This window comes from Neofelis nebulosa, chromosome 6, assembly GCF_028018385.1.
Source record: "Neofelis nebulosa isolate mNeoNeb1 chromosome 6, mNeoNeb1.pri, whole genome shotgun sequence".
Classification (NCBI taxonomy): Eukaryota; Metazoa; Chordata; class Mammalia; order Carnivora; family Felidae; genus Neofelis; species Neofelis nebulosa.
The window spans coordinates 126,697,043-126,719,915 of NC_080787.1; the positions used below are offsets into that span (position 1 = coordinate 126,697,043).

General features: G+C 41.5%; 1 protein-coding gene across 12 annotated transcripts in view; it reads right to left on the bottom strand.

Annotated features, from left to right (window-relative positions):
- Nucleotides 1–12,446: 12,446 nt before the first annotated feature.
- MAP7 (microtubule associated protein 7) overlaps nt 12,447–22,873 on the bottom strand; it is a 180,044-nt gene continuing 169,617 nt past the window's right edge. For all 12 annotated transcript variants that reach the window (XM_058735393.1, XM_058735388.1, XM_058735396.1 and 9 more), the window contains 2 exons: nt 15,716–15,939; nt 12,447–13,980 (listed from right to left, as the gene is read on the bottom strand). In XM_058735393.1, coding sequence (XP_058591376.1) covers nt 13,970–13,980; nt 15,716–15,939 — 235 coding nt within the window. In that variant the 3' untranslated portion in view covers nt 12,447–13,969. The remainder of the gene's footprint in view (nt 13,981–15,715; nt 15,940–22,873) is intronic.

A 22,873-nucleotide genomic window follows, 5' to 3' on the forward strand; every position in this document is an offset into this window, starting at 1 on the left:
TGATGTCCACCGATTGAGGGATGGTTCCCCAGCCGTGAGAGAAAAGCTTTGCCGAGAGCAGTGGCGCCTGCCATTCCCCACGGTCGGTCGCCATAGTGGTTTCTTTTTCTCCCTGAGAATGTTTGCAAATGGAGAAGTATTTTACTGAGTCCATATCTCATTACAAAATCCATCTCACCACAAGTTTCTAGTGAAAATAAGAAAGGGAGAGAGAAGGAGAAAGAAATGGAATGAATCTGCAGGCAGGGCTTGAAGGTTTGCACAGTGCCCGTCTCTCCATGGGTTTCTCAAAGCCCTCTCCGTCATATCCCCTGAGCACTTTATTCCAGATAGATCAAGGAGCTATGTCTCCATGGGAACAGCATAGAGAGAACAAAATGGGGAAGAAAGTTCATGTATATAGTGCATAACCGTTGATTTTTATGTGCTGGCTTTATTCATTAAGTTATCTCAGAGCTGCAATGAGTATGGAGTGTTTCATGGGTACCTGAGTTCCCAAATCCTTTTTTTCCTATCCCTTCCCACCCATCCCTAAAATGTCAAGCACTAACAGCTGGAGTTACTAGCTGTACAGTTTATTTGCATAACCCTCCCTGGGCTGTGTTTGGTGGATGGAACACACGCTTTGGAGCCAAGGTGGTAAGGGTTCAAATCCTGGCTCTGGCACCAACCTCAGTTCCTTCATCTATAAAATGGGACTAATGATACTTCTACCAGCTTCTGGGAGGATTCAAAATGGTGCATAGAAAGTCCCTGAACCTGGCACAGAATAGGCCCTTAACAAATGGTAACTACTATTCATATTATTATTGACCTTCTGCTCCTTTAAATAGTTCTTGTCACATTCTGATTAACAGAGAAAGAAAGTAGGAATAAGGAATGGAAGGAAAAAGTATACTCTTCGGCAGATTTCAATGTTATCAGCAGAGCTTGTATCTAGAACTAGAAGAAAATGTCTTATAACTAAACATCTGGATTCTTCATGCCTAAGAAGCATAAGGAAATGGTCCGGTTTTCAAGGCATTGCTGCCTCAGTGTATGTTTTAAAAACATCATGTCATGTCGCTTGTGATTTCTCTATTTTACCGTTGTATCCAGGCTGTCAGACTGGCCAATCTCATCAGCCCTGAGAGCCAAAGACAGAGGATACACACACACATACAAAAGCCTCTGCCAGCAAAGCCTATTTGTTTTGTCATGGCAACCCTTGTCACTTCCAGCTGGAGAGTGAGTGATGATGTCATTATCACGAGAGGACTGGGGAGCAGGCTGAGAACCCAGTCTGAGCTATAGGATTACAGAGAATTATATTTCAGATTAAATGATCATGTTATGGAGAGAAGCCATCAGTACAAGGCACTTAGGCTTGACATAAATGAACACACACTGTCTTTGGCAAGGAAAGAATGGAGTTTGAAAATTTGACATGAAGAGCAAAATCTCCGTGTATGTGATTTTAAGAGAGAATGCATGAAGCTCCTTCAGTGCCAGCATATCTGTATTAGTGTTGGGTGAAACTATAAATGAGTCTCATGGTCTGGTGGTTCTTTTAAGTCTCAGGGACCAAGTACAACATGGTCTGGTCAGAGATCTGCTGGCTAGAGATTGGGACGAACTGGGGGCTGCTGAGTAGACAGATTACCCATGAGAGGGGCCAAAAGCCAGGTCTCCAGCAGCCAATGACAGAATCTGGGTCCAGAGGCCCTCTGAAGACTAAAAGGGGGTGCCAGTATTACATGCCCCCAGTAGAGCAGGCATAAATGGGGACTTGTTCCAGGCAAACCAGGATGCGTGGTCACTACATGTAAATCCTGGATGCATGATTCCTTCATATGAAAGTGGCTCTGATGTTTTAGCTCTAGAAGTACAGTCATACAGCAAAACAAGGCTGAGAGGGGGACTGGTCACCTACACGCAGGTCAAGAGAAAATACCAGACTAGGGGGCCAGATGTCACCTCAAATAAACTAGCCCTGGCAGAGGCTTCACACACATATGACTAGCAAGGGAGAGGTGTTTCCCCACTTGTCTGAGAGCAACCTGGGACACCACTAGACCAAACGAATCACAACCTCCAGAATAGAGACTGTAAATTTGTTTTCTTAATGTTTATTTTATTTTCGAGAGAGAGAAGGGGAGAGCAAGCAGGGGAGGGGCAGAGAGACAATGAGACAGAGGATCCGAAGCAGGCTCTGCGCTAACAGGAGAGAGCCCAATGCAGGGTTTGAACTCACAGTGAGATCATGACCTGAACCAAAGTCAGATGGCTCACCAGCTGAGCCACCCAAGCACTCCTGGAAAAGAGAGAAAATGTGTGTCTTATAGAGTCTTAGTGCTAAAAGGAGGCAGCGGTCATCTAGGGCAATTTTGTCTTTTCACAAACTAGTATAGCAGAGTGGTAGTTAGTCTGAACTGTGCCTGAGGCAGAATTCACAGCCTGCTCTTTAACAGCAGTGAGCTCTTGGGCAAGGTGCTTTGGCCCCTGAGCCTCGTGGCTTTGTTGAGAGGACGGTGTAATGTATATAAAGGGAGATGTCAATAGGTACAAGTTATTGTCACTGTCTGACTTTCTGGAGGTGGGAGTCCTGGTGGTTTATGGCACAGCTGTGACCTGAATTCTTAAACTAACTAGGTCATAATTGTCATTACGTTTTCTGTGCTCATGGCAAGCGGAAGGAACCGAGATCACTCCAGACTTGTGTACGTGTAGTTTTTAAACTTCTAATTTTGGAATAGTTTCAAATTTTAGAAAAATTACAGGAATAACACAAAGAGCTCTCACATACACTTCATGCAGATAGATTCCCCAGTTGTTAACTTTTTATATTTGCCTCATCATCGACTCTCTCTCTTCACACTCACACACACATGCACACACACGTTGTATCTATTATATGTATATTCTATGTATTTCCCCTCCAAGCTAGGAGTACCAGCATGTGCCCCATTACCCTTTACTACGTCAGTATCTAGTTCCTAACAAGAGTACCCTCCTACCTAATGAGAGTACAGTCTGGAAATTAACATTTATATGTTACTTCCAGTTATTTCTCAGAACCTCCCCCATTTATTGTGCTTATTGTTCCAATATGGTCTTCTGCAGACAAAGGAGGCAATCCAGGAGTATATGTTATATTTAGCTCTAATATTTTTTTTGGCTCCTTCCATCGGGAAATATTTCTGTCTTTCCTTATCTTTTATGGCATTAACATTTTTGAAGTGTACAAGTTTGCTACTTTGTAAAATGCTCTTTTGGGGATTGTTGGATGTTTTATCACTGTTAAAGTTCAGGGTATGCATTTTTGTCAAAAACAAAAATATGCCATGTTTTCTCATGGACCTTCATGTGGGTTTGTCTCATGACTAGGAGGACTAGGAGGTTAGTGTTTATCTTTTGATTAATATATTTGCCAGGTTCCTCTACTTTGAGTAAATAAGTATTTTATACTTTGTAAATTAATAAATATTAGGTACTTTGTGGGAAAATACTTTAAGACTATATTTCTGTGTATTCAGCTATACACAGATGCTGTACCTCATCAGTTTTTCCCTATTTGTGGCATTCATTGATGATTATTGCCCGAATCAATTATAATTGCAAAATGGTGGCTTTAAAATTTCATCCTCTTTCTGTATTTATTACCCGAAATTCAACCAAAAGGTAGAATTTAGAAGCAAACTCAAGGAATGGGCAAAGGTCAGAGTCATGGTACCCGTCTGTTGGTTCCCTTTCACAGTGACCCGTGCGACACTCAGATTGAGCGAGACTTCAACATGAGGAGGCAGCTGGGTCAGAACGTTCAGTCTCCTGAGGCAAAAGGTGCTTCAGCAGTGGCATTCGGCTGCAGGAGCCAGCAGAAAACAGAGTAGAATGAGTTTGCGGAAAGTTTCCTAACAGTGAAACTTGGAGACTGAATGTGGACTGGAAAACCAAAAAAGTACACGTGATGTTTTAAGCCTGGATGATGGTAGGATAAAAGATAGGGATGTCAAGAGACTTAAATTTGCAACAGGCTTAAATGAAGCAACAGGCTTAATTTTTGGTAGGTTGAGTGTGAAATGCTGGCAGGAGGTACAAGCTGTATCGTCTGACAGGCAGGTGGGCCAACAGAACTACCTCAGGAGGGAGGTCAGGGCTGGAAGTGAAGATCTGTGACTCATCTGCACTGGAACAGGAAACGGATATGGGTAAGACTGCTATGTGAGCCAGTTTTGGGGAAAGAGAAGTTGGTCCAGGGCAAAATCATAGTGGGTGAAGTGGGGTGCTGGAAAGAGAAGGAAGACTTAATGAAGTGGGCAGGGTCAGGGCTCAGGAGGACCAGGACACTGGCAGAGCCACAGGAGCTGGTGAGGATACTGGGCACAGACTTGCTCAACATCCAACCCATCCAGAGTTTAGAATGTCTTCCTCTGGAGTCTTGAAGGCTGAAAACTACCTTTGCCTGACTTCCTTGCAGCTAAAGGGTCTGGATGTGATTTAGGTTCTGAGAATCAGGTGCATTTGAGTGAGACTTGAAAGCTGTAGATAGCACTTCCGGCAGCTTCTGCTGTTCTGCTGGCAATTGTCCTGGAATTGTCGGTTTTTTCCCCCTACAGTATTCAGCATCCAGGCGCTAGCTTCCTGAGGGATGAGAGGCAAAGATCTGGGAATCCATGTTTTGCTTATGTACCTCTAGAAGAAAGTTCAGTTGTGGTGGCTCCTGCTGAAGTCAGTGGTTCCAGGGACAGCTTCCTGATTTATCTTCCTCATGCGGGAGGGATAGCATCTCTCCCAGTGGATTATATTTGCTGTGATCTGGAAGTCACTCCTGAAGGCCCAGTCTGGAGCATACTCGTCCAGTCCTTCCAATAATTTAAAAAGCACTTAAATCCCTGTCGGCTGAAAAACACCGTGGTGCTTTCTCTTTTCTGCAACTGAACTTGATACAAAATCCAATGGAGAAAGGATGTTTAAGAATAAAGGGCTACTCAGAATCACTATATTGTACATCTGAAACGAATTTAACACTGTACATTAATTATACTGGAGTTAAAACAAATTAAAAAAAAAAAGAATGGGTTAATCAATATTTCAAAATCTGTCCAAAAGATGAGGATTTCATTCGTCCATCTATCCATCCATCCATTCGGTCCATTAAAACAGTTATCACTAAGTCCCTAATGTGTACCCAGGGACTATGCTGGACATTTGGGATACTACACAAAGACGAATAAAACACTGCCTTTCCCTTCACGCATTCAGTCTAGAATCATGAACTTCAACGGAATAAACTGTGGCAAGCACACTGATGGAGACAGATTCAGGGAGCTAGCATGAGTAAAGACGAAGGGTGCTGAATCCATGAGACTCTGGAAAGAATGTAGGCTTCATGAAGGAAGGAACACAAGGGAATGTTGAAGGAAGAGCCTTTTATTTAGCTAATAACTTATACCCACATGTTTACCATGGGTTGGGCACAGTGCTAAGATCTTTTTCTAGATCTTGTGTAACCTTACAAGCATGCATATTATCAGCATTTTATAAATGAGGTCCCTGAAGTTAAGCTCTTGATTCCATGTTATCTGAAGGGCATTCCTTCAGGTCATTCTCTGCAGAGGGCACAGCATGAGCAAAGGCAAGGTTGAGAAACCTACTCTTCGTTCTGGCCAATACCTGAAGATAGGGCCCGTCTCCCAGCCTCTGTGGCAGGATAGGAATCCAACTTTAATAAAAGCCAGTTAATAAGCCCAGATGAGTTTCACATGGGCCAACAACCCCCCCCCCCCCCAACCTTCCAGCTTTTTATTAAATGTTCACTTCCCTGACTCTTAAGTGCCTGCTTAGCCACCTTCCTATTTCCTCATTCTCCTTTTTATTCATTTTTCTTTTCTGGTTTTAAAGCAAGGCAGAGTGCCGGCATTCAGCATTTCATTTGCATGTGTCTGGAGTCTTGGAAGCTTGACTACCCTATATTGTCCTACAAATGGACCTTGAGAGCTTGTTTGGAGGTTCTAGAAGCTACCCAGATATCCTTGACCAAAAAATGGTCCTCTTTTATTGAGCACACAGCTTTGGGAGGGACACACATGGAGTGGTGATGAAGGAAGGGGACGCCTGCCTAGCCAGCCAGATTAGCTCAATCAACCCTGACTATCAATGGGGTAACAGATAATGCAGCCAGATTGCCCTCACAAGCCCCCTTATTTATTCTCCCTTTTAAAATGCACAGTCACTTGTGCACAAAGTTGTGTGCACTTTACCCTGGATTTTTCCCATTACAACAGTATGTTACTGATTAAAATCTGTCCTTACTAGTTTAACTAGTGTCTGGCTTTATCTTTGTTTTTCGTTTTGAAGTTTATTTATTTGAGAGAGAGAGAGAGAGAGAGAGAGAGAGAGAGAGAGAGAATGCAAATGGGGGGGGGGGAGAGAATCCCAAGCAGGCTCCGCACCTTCAAAGCAGAGCCCGACATGGGGCTTGATCCCACAAACTGTGAGACCGTGACCTGAGCCAAGAAAAAGAGTTGGACACTTAACTGACTGAGCCACTCAGGCACCCTGTGTCTGGCTTTGTCTTTGACCGCTGTCTGGGTAGAGTGACCTACCTGTTTGTCTCAGGGTGACTTTTGTAGTTTCTGTGAGATTTGGGATTTTGAGTCCCGTTATTGTTGAAAACCTGCACCAAGTGTAAATCCATTATGGGCAACAGTTGTAGCCTCTCACATGACGTTACAACAGCAGAAAGAGCAACAGCAGACCTCTCTTGTGGCGGCAGCAACGTGGACAGCAGCAGCAAGTGGGAGCATTCAGGGTGGCCTCTTAGTTTGGACAGCTGGCTTCCTTCTATAACTGGGGCTGAATCAAGACAGTGGCTTGGCTATGAGAAGCAGGCTTTCTAGGCTGGGTGGAGCACAAAATGCGTCTGGGGGTGCTCCTGGCCCAGAAAAGAGATCTGCAGGAAATATGAATCTTTTCTGGACCGAATCAAAGAGTTAGGAGGGTGATATCGCTCATGATCTGCAGGAAACCTAGGAGTCAACATAGCGACGGTGATGCCTTTAGGACAGAAGATCATTTTCATCTCTGGCACATTTCTAGTTTATAATCTATGCTATGTTTCCATTTCATTCTTTCCTGTTGAGAATGTGAGCAACAGATTATCTTTCCATCAGAAAAGGTTTTTGGCCTTGTATTTCTCTATCTCCACTCCTAAAGTACTACCTTCATATCAATAGAAGACTTAAATTTGGAGCACTTTATGTATAAGAAAGACAACTCGTGGGTCACCGTGCTTATAATAGTGCCCCCAAATCAATGTTCTGAAAAATCTGTTAGCTAAATAAAAGATACTATTTTTAAATGACCTCCCATGCTATTTTGTAACTAAAATTTGTTTATCAATGTAAAATAAGAATTTTAATAGAACAATTACAAAATGTAGAGGCCAACTGAACACATTTCACGAGTCTTATGTGCATATTTATGTAACATTTCAATAGCTTTCAGATTTCTGTACAAAGCACAGCACTTATTTCATTACCTATTCATATTTCCTTACCACTCCCTTTGGTCCCTACAAAAGTATCTGAAAAAAAAAATGCCTCCCTGACTAGCAATTTGTATAAGTAGTGGTAGCAATTTACTTTTTACAAGTACTTGATAATATTGAGTTTAGCACGTTGTTGGAAAGGTTGTCTATTAGATTTTTTAAGAGATTCTTTCAGAAAATGCTATAAATTCAGTACGCCAGCTCTCCCAGAATTTGGCAGTAAGGGCACAGACTGTGCTATGAGGTTTAGCAGAGGCTCCAAGGACTGTGAAGGAGAGCACGGTGTTCAAAAAATGTAGAGACCTCACAAAAAAGAACCTGGGACAGAAGAATGAAGGTGAGAAAACAAGAGTTTAGCAGCTGGGAACCGTGGGCCTGAACATAGAGTAGGGACAATGGTGGACATGGGTGATGATGGATGATCATAGGCCTGCATCCACCCAGAAATTAAGGCACATTTACTGTTCAGGGCGCCTGGGTGGCTCAGCTGGTTAAACGTCCAACATCGGCTCAGGTCACGATCTCGTGGTCTGTGAGTTCGAGTCCCGCCTCAGGCTCTGTGCTGGCAGCTCAGAGCCTGGAACCGGTTTCGGATTCTGTGTCTCCTTCTCTCTCTGCCCCTCCCCCGCTCATGCTCTATCAGAAATAAATAAAAAAAAAATTTAAAAAGCACACTTACTGTTCATTTATATATGGTTAGAATGGAATTAGGCTAAAAATTATGTTGAAAATGCGTTATGTGACAAAATGAAAATGAGAACACCAGAATGGGTTTTCCAGGTTAACATTTATCCATTTACTTATGCAAAGAGCTGAGTCTTTACTTTCTAGGAAATAAAATGTTGTTTTTTATAAAACTGTGCTAATAGACCTTAGCATAACCTTAGTTCTGGTTTCCCCTGAAGCAGACTCTATAGCACGACTGAGTACAAGTGGTTTACCTGGTTGGTACTCGAGGTACTTCGAGGGGAACTCCTCGAAGGGAATGGAGAAATGAGACAAGGAAGGAGAGGCAACCAAAGAATGGAGTGTTACCAAGCCAGCTACCATGGTAACAGCTTAATCCTGTGAGGAAAAGGTATATACCTTTTCCTAGAGTTTCCTCAGATGTGTCAATGAAGACGTGTGGCCTGATGGCATGGGCCACTGAGAGTGGCCTCGAGCTTAATTTTATCTTTACTGTTCTTACCTTGGAAAATGATGTTGGTCACTGAGGTCAGTTCCCCACTTACCATTTTCAACCCTCCCCCAATTACATACAAACGCAGTCTGGGACACTGACATTCCAGCCCAAAAGCCCATCAGTTGGCAAGGTCAGTAACGGCACAGGGCAGGTGCAGCTCAGAATGAAGAGGCAAATTCCTGTCTACTACCCCAAGGAGGAAGGAGGACTCCAGAATGAGCAACAGAACATACCAAGGGATGCCCTTCCTGACCTTCAAATCCTCCAAATTCTTGCCTTCCTAATCCACCTCTTCTCTGACGACTTCTGGTCAGGCAGCTCCACTTGGGGAGGAAAAGGAATCGTTAGATATGGTCTGAGTACGACTTGTTTAGCTCTCGAGCTCCCCGCATAGCTCTACAAACTTCCTGCGGCCCCAGTTTCTGCAAGCATCTCCTGAGGCGTGTCCAAAGTTGACAGCAACTTCCAGAGAAGCACGTAATCATCCCTGGCTCTATAGCTGACAGGATCACCCTAAATGTATCAGAGGACGTCAAGAAGTACCTCCATATATATAAAAAATATAACTATTTCTCATTGGAAAGAAAACATTTGGGGGGGGGGATGGACGAAGGAGGAAAAATTAGGACATTAAATGGTAATATGGTAACAACCCCAAAATGATCACTCTAAACTGGTAATACTGTTCTGGACAAATGAATTCTCATGTGTTTAGCTTGCCTGGTATAATACTTAGAACAGGCAACTTATTTAAAAAAAAAAAAAAAGTGGCGCTCAAGGCCACTATTTAAAAACAGTGACTTTTCCCACCTTCTGGGGCAGTGTCCTGCCTATCACAAGGACTTCAGCTTAGAGACAAAAAAGCATTTCACATCTATTAAACAATTACTATGTGTCAGAAACTTACATTTAGTCTGAGTCCAACCTTGGTAACTACTAAGAAAGCCCAACGGGATGGGCATTGTTCTCCCACATACAGATGAAGAAATCCAGACTCGGAGCACACAAGTAACTTACCACCCCTCAGATGACTCATTGGTGCAGACCTGGTATTCAGACCTAATGCTAACACCAGGCGCTGACTCTTCTCTGTTCTATGGCTTCCAACATTGCGTCCCATCTCCTAACCCTCCTCTCCTTTTGGCCTTCTGCAAGGTGTTACTAGAGAGCCAGTAATTCAAAAGTGGTTGTCAGTCGTACTTACGTTTTTAGCATATATTTTAAACAGCAATCAACTTTTCCCCCTCACGTTACCAATCTTGGCACTAATTACTAAAAGTACTTTTAACTTCTAAAATGTAATCAAGTCCAGCAACATAAAAACTCAAGTAATACTCACTTACTGACAAAATGTATTATTTGTAATGATCTAAAATTACACTTTCTGTTCACATGCTGGTCCTTTTCTCTCTCTCCTTGCAAGGTCTTTGGAGCTTTCCCCCTAAACTAATGAGGTGCCAAAGGATGTGACAAAATGACCACCTCGAGTGCTGAGTGGGCTTAGGTGTCTGTTGAGTGAAAAGAGGAATGGGGTGGGGGCATGAAATTTCTTTGAAGGACATTTTTAAAAATTGTTTTTTGTAATCTGATCTGATAGTTATTTCATGCCTTTTAATGATCTATGCACAATCAGATGTAGGCCAATAGTTGAATAATTCCCATTGGTTACAAAAATGCAAAAGAATGGCTAATTTCTTGGTGCCTAATGTATTTTAATATGCAATAATTTACTTCAAAATGCTTTAGTATCAACTTTGTAATGTACATGTGCACGTAACTTTAATCTTACCCTGGGGCTAGGTCAGATAGCATTTGAAGGACTCCAGTCTGGTGGCTGGGTGCTTTAAATACTGCCATCTAAATCTATACCACTGTTAATTAGCATAAGGCAGGTTAGTACTTTTTCATTAGTGAATGGAGCTCGTAAGTGATTTCCCAGGAAGATTTTTAGAGGCAAAATACATGAAACAAGGTAGAAGAATATGGCAAACCCTGCAACTCAAGACTTTGATTAGTACTTCAGATGTGGAGCGTTCACTTCTGTGCTGTCTTTCCCTCAGCCCCACACTAAGGTTGCATTGCCTGATTCAGTCAGGTTACATAAACCTGCCCTAAGTGTATCATTGCTTCTTTACTTTGAGCCTTTTGGTCAAGGTGTTTGTGGCATTATGAGCAGAGAAGGAACTTACCCAAGCTGTCTAAAGGCCCTACTTGCTAATAAATATTTGTTCATCTGAGAGAGCTCTGTTTTAGATTTGCTTTTATTGTAACATCCCATCAGGTAATTAGGCTATGCAAGAGGAGACATATGGCCTTACCACTTCCAATAAAAGTAGCCACTCTCTACCAAATGATCTTGTGATTGGTGACTACACTGGCCTAGACAGTCTACAATGGTGTGAAAAAGAAACTAAAAGCCTATCCACCCTCATTCCATACTGAGGGTCATATCTGATTCCTTAGCACTGCCCTTGATGTACTACCTACTGAAGATCTCTTTAAAATCAGCAGGTAAATACTGATCTTTAAGAGCTGTACAGAAAGCAATCAAACCATTGTAAAGGTCAAGGTCATCCTCTAGTAATATCATGTTTTAAAATATAATTAATTTTGGGGGCGCCTGGGTGGCTCAGTTGTTTAAGCGTCTGACTTCGGCTCAGGTCATGATCTCAGTTTGTGAGTTCGAGCCCTGCGTCGGGCTCTGTGCTGACAGTTCAGCACAGAGTGAAGCGCCTGCTTCAGATTCTGTGTCTCCTTCTCTCTCTGCCCCTCCCCCACTTGTGCTCTGTCTCTGTCTCTGAAAAATAAATAAATGTAAAAAATATATAATTAATTTGGGGGCACTTGGGTGACTCAATTGGTTAAGCATCTGACTTCAGCTCAGGTCATGATCTGGCAGTTCATGAGTTCAAACCCTGAGTCGAGCTTGGTGCTGACAGCTCAGAGCCTGCTTCAGATTCTGTGTCTCCCTCTCTGCTTCTCCCCTGCTCACTCTCTCTCTTAAAAATAAACATTAAAAAATATGTAATTAAATTTGTATCACTTTTAATTTTTTTTTTAACGTTTATTTATTTTTGAGACAGAAACAGAGCATGAATAGGGGAGGGGCAGAGAGAGAGAGACACACAGAATCTGAAACAGGCTCCAGGCTCTGAGTGGTCAGCACAGAGCCCGATGCGGGGCTCGAACTCACGGACCGTGAGATCATGACCTGAGCCGAAGTCGGATGTTTAACTGACCAAGCCACCCAGGCGCCCCTTTTTTTTTTTAATTTTTTTTTTTTAATTTGTATCACTTTTAAAGCTTGATTACTTAGAAGGCTGTTTGTTAATGATTCCTCAAATCTGAAAATATAAATGGGGGCACCTAGGTGGCTCAGTCGGTTAAGCGTCCGTCTGACTCTTGATTTCAGCTCAGGTCATGATCTCACAGTTCATGGGATCAAGCCCACACCTGGCTCTGTGCTGACAGTGTGGAGCCTGCTTGGGATTCTCTCTCTCTGCCCCTCCCTCACTTTCTCTCTCTCTCAAAAATAAGCAAATAAAAAAAATACAAATGAAACCAGGAAAACCTAGCCAAAACAGAACTACTGTTTTAAATTTTAAATAAACCAGTTCTATATTTCTCTTCAGAGGAAACTGGGGAAATGTCACTGATATTGAATGAAGGGCAATTTGAAAACCCAAGAATCAATCCAAGTGAAGTTGTTACATATGAGAAACCTAAAAGTAAAACTATGTCAAACACATTTTATTTGGTGTTTCATGCTAGGTCAACTTAAACAAATGAAACAACTTTGTTGAACAGATTTTTTTTTTTAATATGACTATGTGTACATGGACAACTGAGAATAGGGAAACCCCCCAAATTAATGTTTTCACAAATTACAGCTGTTACTATAGCTTGGATTTTAAGAATATCATCCAATAAATGAATAGTTTCTCATTCCATATAACCAATCCCTCTCTTAAGAAAGCCAACATATTATAGTGCCGGAAGTTTACCTTTTTAAACACGTCATTAAAAAAAAAAAATGTTCCCTCAGAGTCCCCTCTCCTTCAATATTTTGTTGTTGGTTCCTAAAAATGGCAAAATGAAATTGAATTTACATTAGAAAATGAAAATACAGATTTGTACAGCTAAGCTCAGCAGCAAAAGTGAGGAAGAGTGACAAGTCAAAGCTAATGGGTCCCACAGAGAATGAGGACATTTGTGAAGGTATCCTGTACAGTGCTCTGTGTGGGCCAGACACAGTCAACATTCCATCATGTTTTCATTGCTCTTAAACGAGCAAAACCAAATTCTTTTTTTATTTAAAGAAATATTAAATCTCTATCTCCCCCTGCCCCCCCCACCCCCCATAATTTGTGATCAGGTAAGGCAAAGGTAAGTCCCATCATCACTGGGAACAGCAGCAATATACAGACATCAGAAATAGCCCTGAATCATCACTAACATTCTCCCTCCTGGTAACATAAGGAATGCATCTGATAAATCAAAGTTTGCAATGGTGTCACGTTGTTCTAATTTATTTGATTAGTTCACCTGGAAAAAACTTTATAAATACATTATTTAAGAGGACAGTATATTTTCTTGCTCTGAAAAAATAATTTTTTTTCACATTTTAAAACTGTTTAGTACACTTTTGCAAAAGGAGATGCAAGAATATGACAGCTGGGTCTGCAGAAAGTCCATGTACAAACTGCATTTACAAGAACCTGGTAATCTGCCTATAGTTGCTTCTACAAATAGAACTCTTTGCAGTAATATTTAACAAACAGGCTTAATTTAAACACCTCTCCTATTCACTCTACTTGTAGAGCAAAGAGGTACTTATTTTTCAAGTATTATACTGTAAAAGGTAAAATTTTTTGTGCCAATTTTACATTAGCTTTTAAAGACCACAATATTTATGTGAAAAATCATGCCTAGTCAGCCCATTTTTTAAAATAGCCAAATGTTCTTGTCTTTTAGAGAATGCAGAAAAATATTGATTTGCTAAGAAGGAGCACACTGGAAAAAGCCTTTGTAAAGTACTGAAGGATAAGGAAAATTTCTTTTTCTCTATTGGCGAAAATTATTAGAAAAGCTATCCAGTCTGTTGTCTTTAGCTGGCTTTAATAAAGTCTTTTCAAAAGGATGGTCAAGAAATCTTTAGAAAACTGGAAGATGGGGATGCTCCTTTATAGCATGGAAGGAATTCCATTAATTGTAGAAATTCTTATTAAATTTCTGCTTTGGTTCTTCAGAAGAAATGCTCATATAACTTCTATATGAGGAGACAGAAAAAAAAAAAGCAAATTAGTACTTATCTGAAATCTTACTTAAAGAATACTATCACAATATCTTACATTTCTAAAACTACTATGCTTTTCTAGATATTTTCCTGTATAAGAATAGGCAATTTTTTTCAAAAAATTTGTTATTATTAACAAATTCTACCACTAGCAGGAAACACGTCCCTTTCTTTACTTGAACTTAGACTATATCATTTACTTTTCTAAATGACATACATCAACCAACTGTACTTTTCTTTGAGGTTAGGGACTTCTATTCATTGGTCTCATATCCTCAGTACTTGATGCTTCAGGCTTAAGGTTGGAGGTTAAATATGTGTTTGTTGAAAAAAACAGTCATGACCCCCAAAGAACCCTCATACCATTTCAGATCACAGACACTGGACCACGTTCTTATAGAAGTTACAGAAGTGTAAGAACAGTAAGAATGAAACGACAGGTAAATCAAAAGGTGAGTTAAGGCCTGTCACACGAGGCAGCAGGTCATCTGGATGTCCCTCCCCCTCTACGTATCTGTGACACAATTCTGTGACACGACAAAGTGGGAAGCTGCATCAGCAGTACTAACATACCAGCAATCAGATTATTTCCACTGGCTTACGAATCAGAATGTCAGACCTGGAATGGACCTTATAGCTTCCTTTAACAATCTAGAACAGTGGATCACTAAAGTGAAATTATACTCCCAAGGGTAGTATATTAGAGAAGGAAAAAAGACTAGCTTCATTGGGACAGATGGTTCAACACTGCCTTTTCCAGCCAGACAAATTGGAAAATATTTGTCGCAAGGTCACAGACAGAATCTAAAAGACACAATAATTTGACCACAAATAAGTCTGAATCTGGCCAGGTCTGTTCATAAAAGTATGAAGAGATGGTGGTCGATATATGAAAGTGATCTGCTGGGAAGAGAAACTGGAAAGAACTCAAACAGGTTTGAAAAGAGACAGAGCTAGGATTATTCCACCTATTGTTGAGACTGATGAGACTGTGTTGTTGAGCTGCTGTGACCCCTGAGTTGGTAACTTTTGATGTTGCTCCTTATTTCTTTGCATCACATAAAGCTATTTTTCTTTTTGCACAAAGAATTCAGGTCAAGTATGAGTCCAGAGATGGTATAAGAGAGTCATTGGTAGTTTCCACAACAGCTTACAGTCATTCAACAAAGGAGAGAAGACCACTGGGCTCATATGCCCCTAGTTCTGAATAAGTGTCCAATTTCCTGAAATCTAACTATCTTATTACACTTCAAAAGGACAACAGTGTATCATCCAAGCTGCTAAAACTGAACAAGAGAAAAAATGGGAGAGGATGATGGCAATCTTCATATATCTGAAGATCTGGGAAAGATGGGAAAAAAAACGCCAGTTGGGGTAACTAGGCCCAGTGGTTTCTGTGTTATGACCAGACATTATGTGGTTGTCTTTGTGAAGCATGTTCTGGCAATGAGTGCTGTTGGGCTGTGAGGACTGCCTGTGAGAGGTTGATGGGCACCCAGTGGGTGCTGCAGACTGGATTTGTGCTACCAGGTGGGAGAACGAGACAGGCCCAAGAAGTTGCCCAATCCAACTCAGAATTCAGTTTCTATGATCCATATACAATCTTTTCCATGTGGTCCCGCTGCCACATGTCAACAGTCATACTGCAGAAGGTTCATTCCCTCACGCAGTGTCACATATCTGTGATGGTTATGCAAAGCAAGCTTACCTGCTGTCTGTTGTGTTTGAACACCATCTACCTGAGGCAGGGGCCCAAGTGTCCCTTCATCATCAAAGGCCAAAATTGGATTCAAAGGAATTTCTGGGCTCTCACTGTTGGCGACATCTAATCTGGATGATTTAGATCCAATGGGTAAGTTTATAATTTCCTCAAAATTTTCATTCTGAACAGATACTCCATTTTCACTTGGTTGTTTTTCCAAATTGGGAGTACTAGGGGATTTGAAAAATCAAAATTGAAAGGAATTAGCATTAAAATTGGAAAACACATTTAAAAAAACAAAAAAATATTTTATAATAAATAATTTTAGAATCAAACGTTAGATGGATTGACCATATCATTCACAAAAATGGTGAATTTTGACATATTTATATTTGACATTATTTGTAAAAATCTGTTCTTTTTGTTATAGAAATTTATAAAATGGAATAATTTATCACTTAGAATAGATCATTGTTTCAACACACATTTAACAATTTCTACTGCAGGCATTTTCACACACCTTTGTTTGATAAACAGTAGCCCTTGTTAGGTTCTTTACTTCAAAGACGAGGGGATTATAATTTTGGGATAAGGGGGATAATCTGTAGAGTCACAGAACTACTGAGACATGGTCCAAACTGAATGCATGACCTCCTGATCTCTGGTCCTGTGTTTTGTTCATTATGCCATTTTATATACTACATGGCTATTCAAATTCTAGGTCTTCCTGGGTAGCTCTGGCTTGCTAAAACATGTACATAATTTTATAGGTAAATTGTTTAAGACCAACCTAACCGGAATGTGATTCTCATTAATTCATGCTTAATATCTTGGATCTATTTTTGAGGTACATTCAATTGGCCATCAATTCCTTAATTTTCTACCTACAGTTTCTCTTTGGTTTTTTTCCTCTCTTTAAAACCTTCAAAACCAAATTGAAAGTCTTTTATATGTTCATTATTATGCTTTATAATGCAGTAAAAACAATGCCTGTGCAAATGAATGCTATCTTTTTTTAAAAAATTTTTTTTAACGTTTATTTATTTTTGAGACAGAGAGAGACAGAACATGAACGGGGGAGGGCAGAGAGAGAGGGAGACACAGAATCGGAAGCAGGCTCCAGGCTCTGAGCCATCAGCCCAGAGCCCGACGCGGGGCTCGAACTCACGGACCATGAGATAGTGACCTGAGCTGAAGTTGGACGCTTAACCGACTGAGCCACCCAGGTGCCCCAAATGAACGCTATCTTAATTGTTCACTTTATCTGAGGGCAGCATTAAACATAATATTTGCAATCTTCATAATTTGTTCAAGTGTGCAACTCAAAATGACCTTATTTGAGGTGCCTGGGTGGCTCAGTTGGTTAAACATTAGATTCTTGATATTGGCTCATGCTGTGATCTCTCAGTCGTGGGATTGAGCCTCACATCGGGCTCTGTGCTGAGCACGGAGCCTGCCTGGGATTCTTTCTCTCTCCTCCCCCTCTCATCCTCTCCCCTGCTCTTGCACTCTCTCTCTCAAAATAAAGAAACATTAAAAAAATGACTCCATTTGACAAAATTCTAGAGTTAAAACTGTCAAATGGAAAATGAAAAAGACCAAGAATATGAAGCAAAAATTGTGAAGGTTTTTACTTCTAATACATACTGATCATCAACTGAATATTTACCTATAGAAAGAGGTCTATGAAAAGAGGCCAAAGATCAGAATACCAGATGTGTAGTATAGTGCCAACTGCTTGAACTTTAACATGTCAATTCATCTCTTTCTGTCTCCTTCCTAAATGGTAACATAAAGCTAACATACCTCAAATTTTTCCACTGCATCTTTTTTTGAGGAATCTGCTTTCTCCCCCCTTATTGAGGAAATAGTTTACCTAATTGGTGAGAAATGATGATTTTGTGGAACACATTCTCAAGCATTTCTGATTTAGATACTTTGGTATATTTTTGTTAATCATTAAAACTTTTCTTCTTGAGAAAAAAAAAAAAAGCCTGTCCTAAGTGTCTCACAACGTTATTGTAGGGTACACTGAAAGTATTATTTATGAGACTGTGAAATACAACATAAAAACATTATACAGACTCAGAGTATAATGGTGCTTTTTTGCTATTTCACCAAGGAGGCTTGTATCACTGGAGTCTGCACGAGTGTGGGTGCGCGCGCGCACACACACACACACACACACACACACACACACACACACGCTTCACATTGCTGTTCTAAGTGCTTGGCCAGCCACCACACCCAGCCTCCAGGTTCTTTCCCAACACGAAGGTTTTCTGTAACCGGGGAAACAGTTTTGGTTCTCGTCCCAAAGAGATTTTCAGTAGAAGTTTTGGCAAAAGATACAGCAGAGGGGTGCGTCTCCAAGCCTCGTTCCTTGGTCATCCCCGCTGTCACCTTCTAGGCTTGCGTGTGCTAACAGGTGAACTGGCAACACCAACCCAGACTTGAGTCAACAGTTGACTTCATTTTCCCCTCCCACTCCTAGCTGACCTCCACACCCATTCTTACTTGTTAGCACAACTAGAGGAATGATTGTGCTATATGCTTTGGATGTCCAATTACTAAATGTTCAAAAGACAGTGACCAGCAGAAACGATAAAACTGAAAATGAAGTCACTGGGGTTAGGGAATAGGCATCTGTATGTCCTCTCAGGGTAAGATCACCAGCTTTTGAATTCTTGTTCTTTGGTTATACTCTGGCAGCCGAAGCTGGGTGCAAGAGTCCTGAAGGCTGTGTACTTTGCTTGGTTTGTCTAAGATCTACCCGAAGAGGGGGCACCCGGCTGGCTCAGTTGGTGCAGCATATGACTCTTGATCTTGGGAGTTGTGAGTTCAAACTCCACGTTGTGTGTAAAGATTACTTAAAAAAAATCTGCCCAGGGAAGGGGGCTAGGTTCATGGTAAAATCTGACAGTCCATACAGCTTACTGTAGCCAGGACCTTATTCTTTCTTAACATTTATTGTCATGTTATAGCAAGTAACTTTAAAATTAAAAGTGATACATTTCTTTCTGTTTGAATGACAGGTATGTGGCAATGTTACTTTCCCTTTAGGGGAAACTAAAAACAATTATAAACTCCTAAGATTGGGAGGAAAACCACTAGGTCAAAAGTCAAAATTACTACAAATCATTTAAGATAGAAGGATCATTCTATTGAAAAGACAGCCCCCAGAGCCAAGAACAGGCATGAAATGTCTTCTGGGTATTAGCAAGGTAAGACAGTGGCTCATGAGAATTTTTTAGCTACTAGAACAGATTCTCTGCTGGGGTTGGAAGAATATATCAGAATGACCTGAGAAACTTAAAATAATGTCTGTCCTCCCTCCTCCACACTCCATACATACTTGTACTCACACATTTATCTGTATCCTGTTTCTTGTTCCAAAGCAAGTTTGTTATCCACAAATAAATACTCTCCTCCATCCTATGGGCTCCCCCTCTATTAATACTCATTCTCAAGAACTAAAAATGGTTTCTGGAATAGGAATCATCCTGCCCAGGCTCCTTTATTTCTTTGTACCTTTAAAAGCTGGCCAGAGGCGCCTGGGTGGCTCAGTCGGTTAAGCGTCCAGCTTCAGCTCAGGTCACGATCTCACGGTCCGTGAGTTCGAGCCCCGCGTCAGGCTCTGGGCTGATGGCTCAGAGCCTGGAGCCCGCTTCCGATTCTGTGTCTCCCTCTCTCTCTGCCCCTCCCCCATTCATGCTCTGTCTCTGTCTCAAAAATAAATAAAAACGTTAAAAAAAAAAATTAAAAAAAAAAATAAAAGCTGGCCAGAGTTTTGGTAACTCCAACCCTCTTCAATTTACCTACTGTCAGTGGGGATCCTGTTGGGCAAGGAGAATTGTCTTCAGGCTTTAAAAGTACTGCACACCAAAGGCTGAGAGCAGGAGAAACCACAGGGGCCAGAAGTGTCACTCAGGCCCCTTGAGGCTGAAGGAAGGTTCAGGGTGTTCCTGGTGCAGGGTTTCTCTGCACCAGGAACTGCTGCTACTCCTAGTCCTAGCTGCTGGAAAACACTAGGAGGACACTATCATCCCAGGGTGCTTCCAGACCGTGTGCTGACATATCTCCAGGGGGAGATGGGGGTGAATATAACCCAGTTTACCGCACTCATTTATTTTTCCTGAAGAGAAGGTAAACCAATGTATTAGGTAGCCGAGGCATTAGGAAAAGTGAAACTCCTCCGATTCTGAACTAAAAATATTCATTCTTAGGACTGGAGTTTTCTAGTGAGAATAAACCCTGCTGCAGTGCTTACAGCATTTGTCGTGATGGATTTCCACAGAGGGTCACCCAGGTCAGCTTCTTGGGAAGGGACCCTGGGAACCTCCAGTTAGTGATTTAACTCACTAGTGAGCAGCCTGGAGGGATCTATGACTTTACTTTAGGTGCCTAGTAAGGTATTTAATAAACATATTGACAGATTACAAGAATTCTGGAAGGCTTCATTGACCGTAATGCACTCAGGTAAAAAACAATGACTTGGGAAGTGATTTCAAGGTGGACTTGAAACTGAGGGTAAAAGGGAACATCCATGGATGCGATTTGTTTGTAACTTTAATGACAGGATTTCAGAAGTAATACTGTTTAAAAATACCAGCCCCCCACTGAAGCAAAGGGAGTGTGAGCGGGAAACTGTCTTATAGGGAAGAGTATGAAAGGTCAGTACGGGCAGGTCCTTCTCCAGGCAGGAGAGTCTCAGTGGCAGGTAGCCTCAGGGGTCAGTGCTAACATTAGTTGTATAGTAACTGGACATGTAGGAGGTAAAATTTAAGTATCCAGATCATGTTTATTCTGGGAAATGTAGGTTGTAAGAATAATCCCTTGAGGACAACGGGAAAAATCATTAAATGTAAACAACATAAAAGGCAGTGGGTTTAGAGACCCGTAAACTGAACCATCCTCAGAAGATGAAGACCTGTCTATCAGTCACAATGGAGGTGAGAGATCTGGGAATCTCTGTAAACTGGATCTGGGTGACACTGATTCCTCATGTTTTTGTGGTTAAAGAAAAGGCCAATAAAATGGGAGGCATGAGAAGGTGTGCTATCAGACACAATAAAAGCATTTTTTTATAACATTACACTGCAGCTACACCAGTGTTTGATGTCTTATGGACACCGTACTTGAGAAGGATAAAGGTAAAATAACATCTGACATTTGTATAGTACAACAGCTTTCAGAGCGCCTTCACAGACAGTATTTCCTTGGACCCTCCAGAACTTTGGGGGGAAAAACCTCTTCGTGTCCAGATGAGAAAACTAAGTCTTATTTAAGTAGGTTAATCCCAAAGTCTGAGAACAGAGATAAAACTAGGGAATCCAGCCTGGGAATTTTGGTTCTAAAGCTCGTCTTCCTCAACCTCACACTCATGCTGAAGAATCTCCAGAGAAATAGGACTAGAATGACAAAGAGCTGAGGAGGAGCCTTTTTTAAAGACAAGGTAAACTTGTCAGGTATTGTTTTCTTTTGCTTTTGCCTCCAAATTCATCCTTCATTCCTGCTCTGAAACTGGGTGTGGGCCCTTGAAAAATTTTTTTCTTTTGACGTTAACTTATTTATTTATTTAGAGAGAGAGAAAGTGCAAGTGGGAGAGGGACAGAGAGCCAGGGAGAGAGAGAGAATCCCAAGCAAGCTCCACACCGTCAGCATGGAGCCTGACGTGGGGCTCGATCCCACGACTGTGAGATCGTGACCTGAGTGGAAATCAAGAGTCAGACGCTTAACAGACTGAGCCACCCAGGTGGATCGGCGTCCTTTAAATAATCTTCCTTTGCCAGCTGGCACAATCTTCAAGCTTCGCCACTTAAGGCTGCTGGAGAGACGCTGCGCGAGGAAAACTGTGCTTCCTGGTTTGGTTGTGCTTGCTCGACAGGCTGCTGTGGGACATGCAGGTGGCATTCCCAGTTGTCTGCCCTCCACAGTGCTATGAGGCTTCCTCAGCACCCAACCCAGCCCTGGCAGCAAGAAGGGCTTCCCCGTGCACCTACCTAGGGCCGACTTGTGGCAGACAAGTCTCTGCCTCTACTGAGACACCTCTTGGTGAACAGCCTCCCCAAGCATTCTAGAGTAGATATCTGCCAAGTTCCACCATCAAGATACACGACAACTTCCTCACCATCTAGTGGGTCACGGCCATACCTTCTCGAACAAGGTCTGAATGGAAGCCATGGTGCAGGTGACTCTTCCTTGGGTATGGCCCAGGGATGTGGCTGCTCTTTATACCTGCTATTTCTGTATTCTTTTTTTTTTTTATTAAAAAATTTTTTTTAAATGTTTATTCAATTTTGAAAGAGACGGAGCATGAGCAGGGGAGGGGCAGAGAGAGAGAGACAGAAAACTGAAGCAGGATCCAGGCTATGAACTGTCGGCACAGAGCCCAACGCGGGGCTGGAACGCATGAGCCGTGAGATCATGACCTAAGCTGAAGTCAGAAACTCAACCGACTGAGCCACCCACGTGCCCCTCCTCTACTCTTGAGTTCTCTTGACTTCCTACGAGCAATATGTTGTTGCTCTAATCCCAAGTAACAGTTAACTATTCTTGATGTTAAACTTTCCTATTCAGATTAATCTCGCTGGTTTCTCTCTCCTGACTTACTCGCTGGACCCTGACTGATATACTAAGCACAGTAGGGATATTCAATTTCGAAGATGAAAGAAAAAAAAAAGAACGGAAACAAAACCTGTAAAATTACAAAAGGTATGGAAATTATGAGAAAGGACTTATTCCCTAAAACCTAGTTTTTGACAACTATGGGTCCTAACCTTGAAACTGCACATAGGTTAGAAAAATAAAAAACGCTTCTTTCTGCACTGTTTGTTACTAAAAAAGATGATGCTAAGTGAAAATACAAATTGTTTCAACATCAGTGTGCACAAATTCAAGAAAGATAAATTTAGAAATAACTGAGAGAATCAGAGTTTCTTGGGCTGCATCTCACACACTCTGTATCATGCAACAGGAAACAACAGCACATTAAACATCCCCTATCGGCCAGAGTCGTTCAGAAATGGACTGTGTTCATGTTTTCGTTCTGATAAAAATTTTTTAAAAAGCCCCCAAAGAATAGTCTGATCATCTACACAGCAGACTATCATAAAGCTGAGTTTTACACGATTTTAGTGCTTCACTTTGCACTTTGTATTTCAG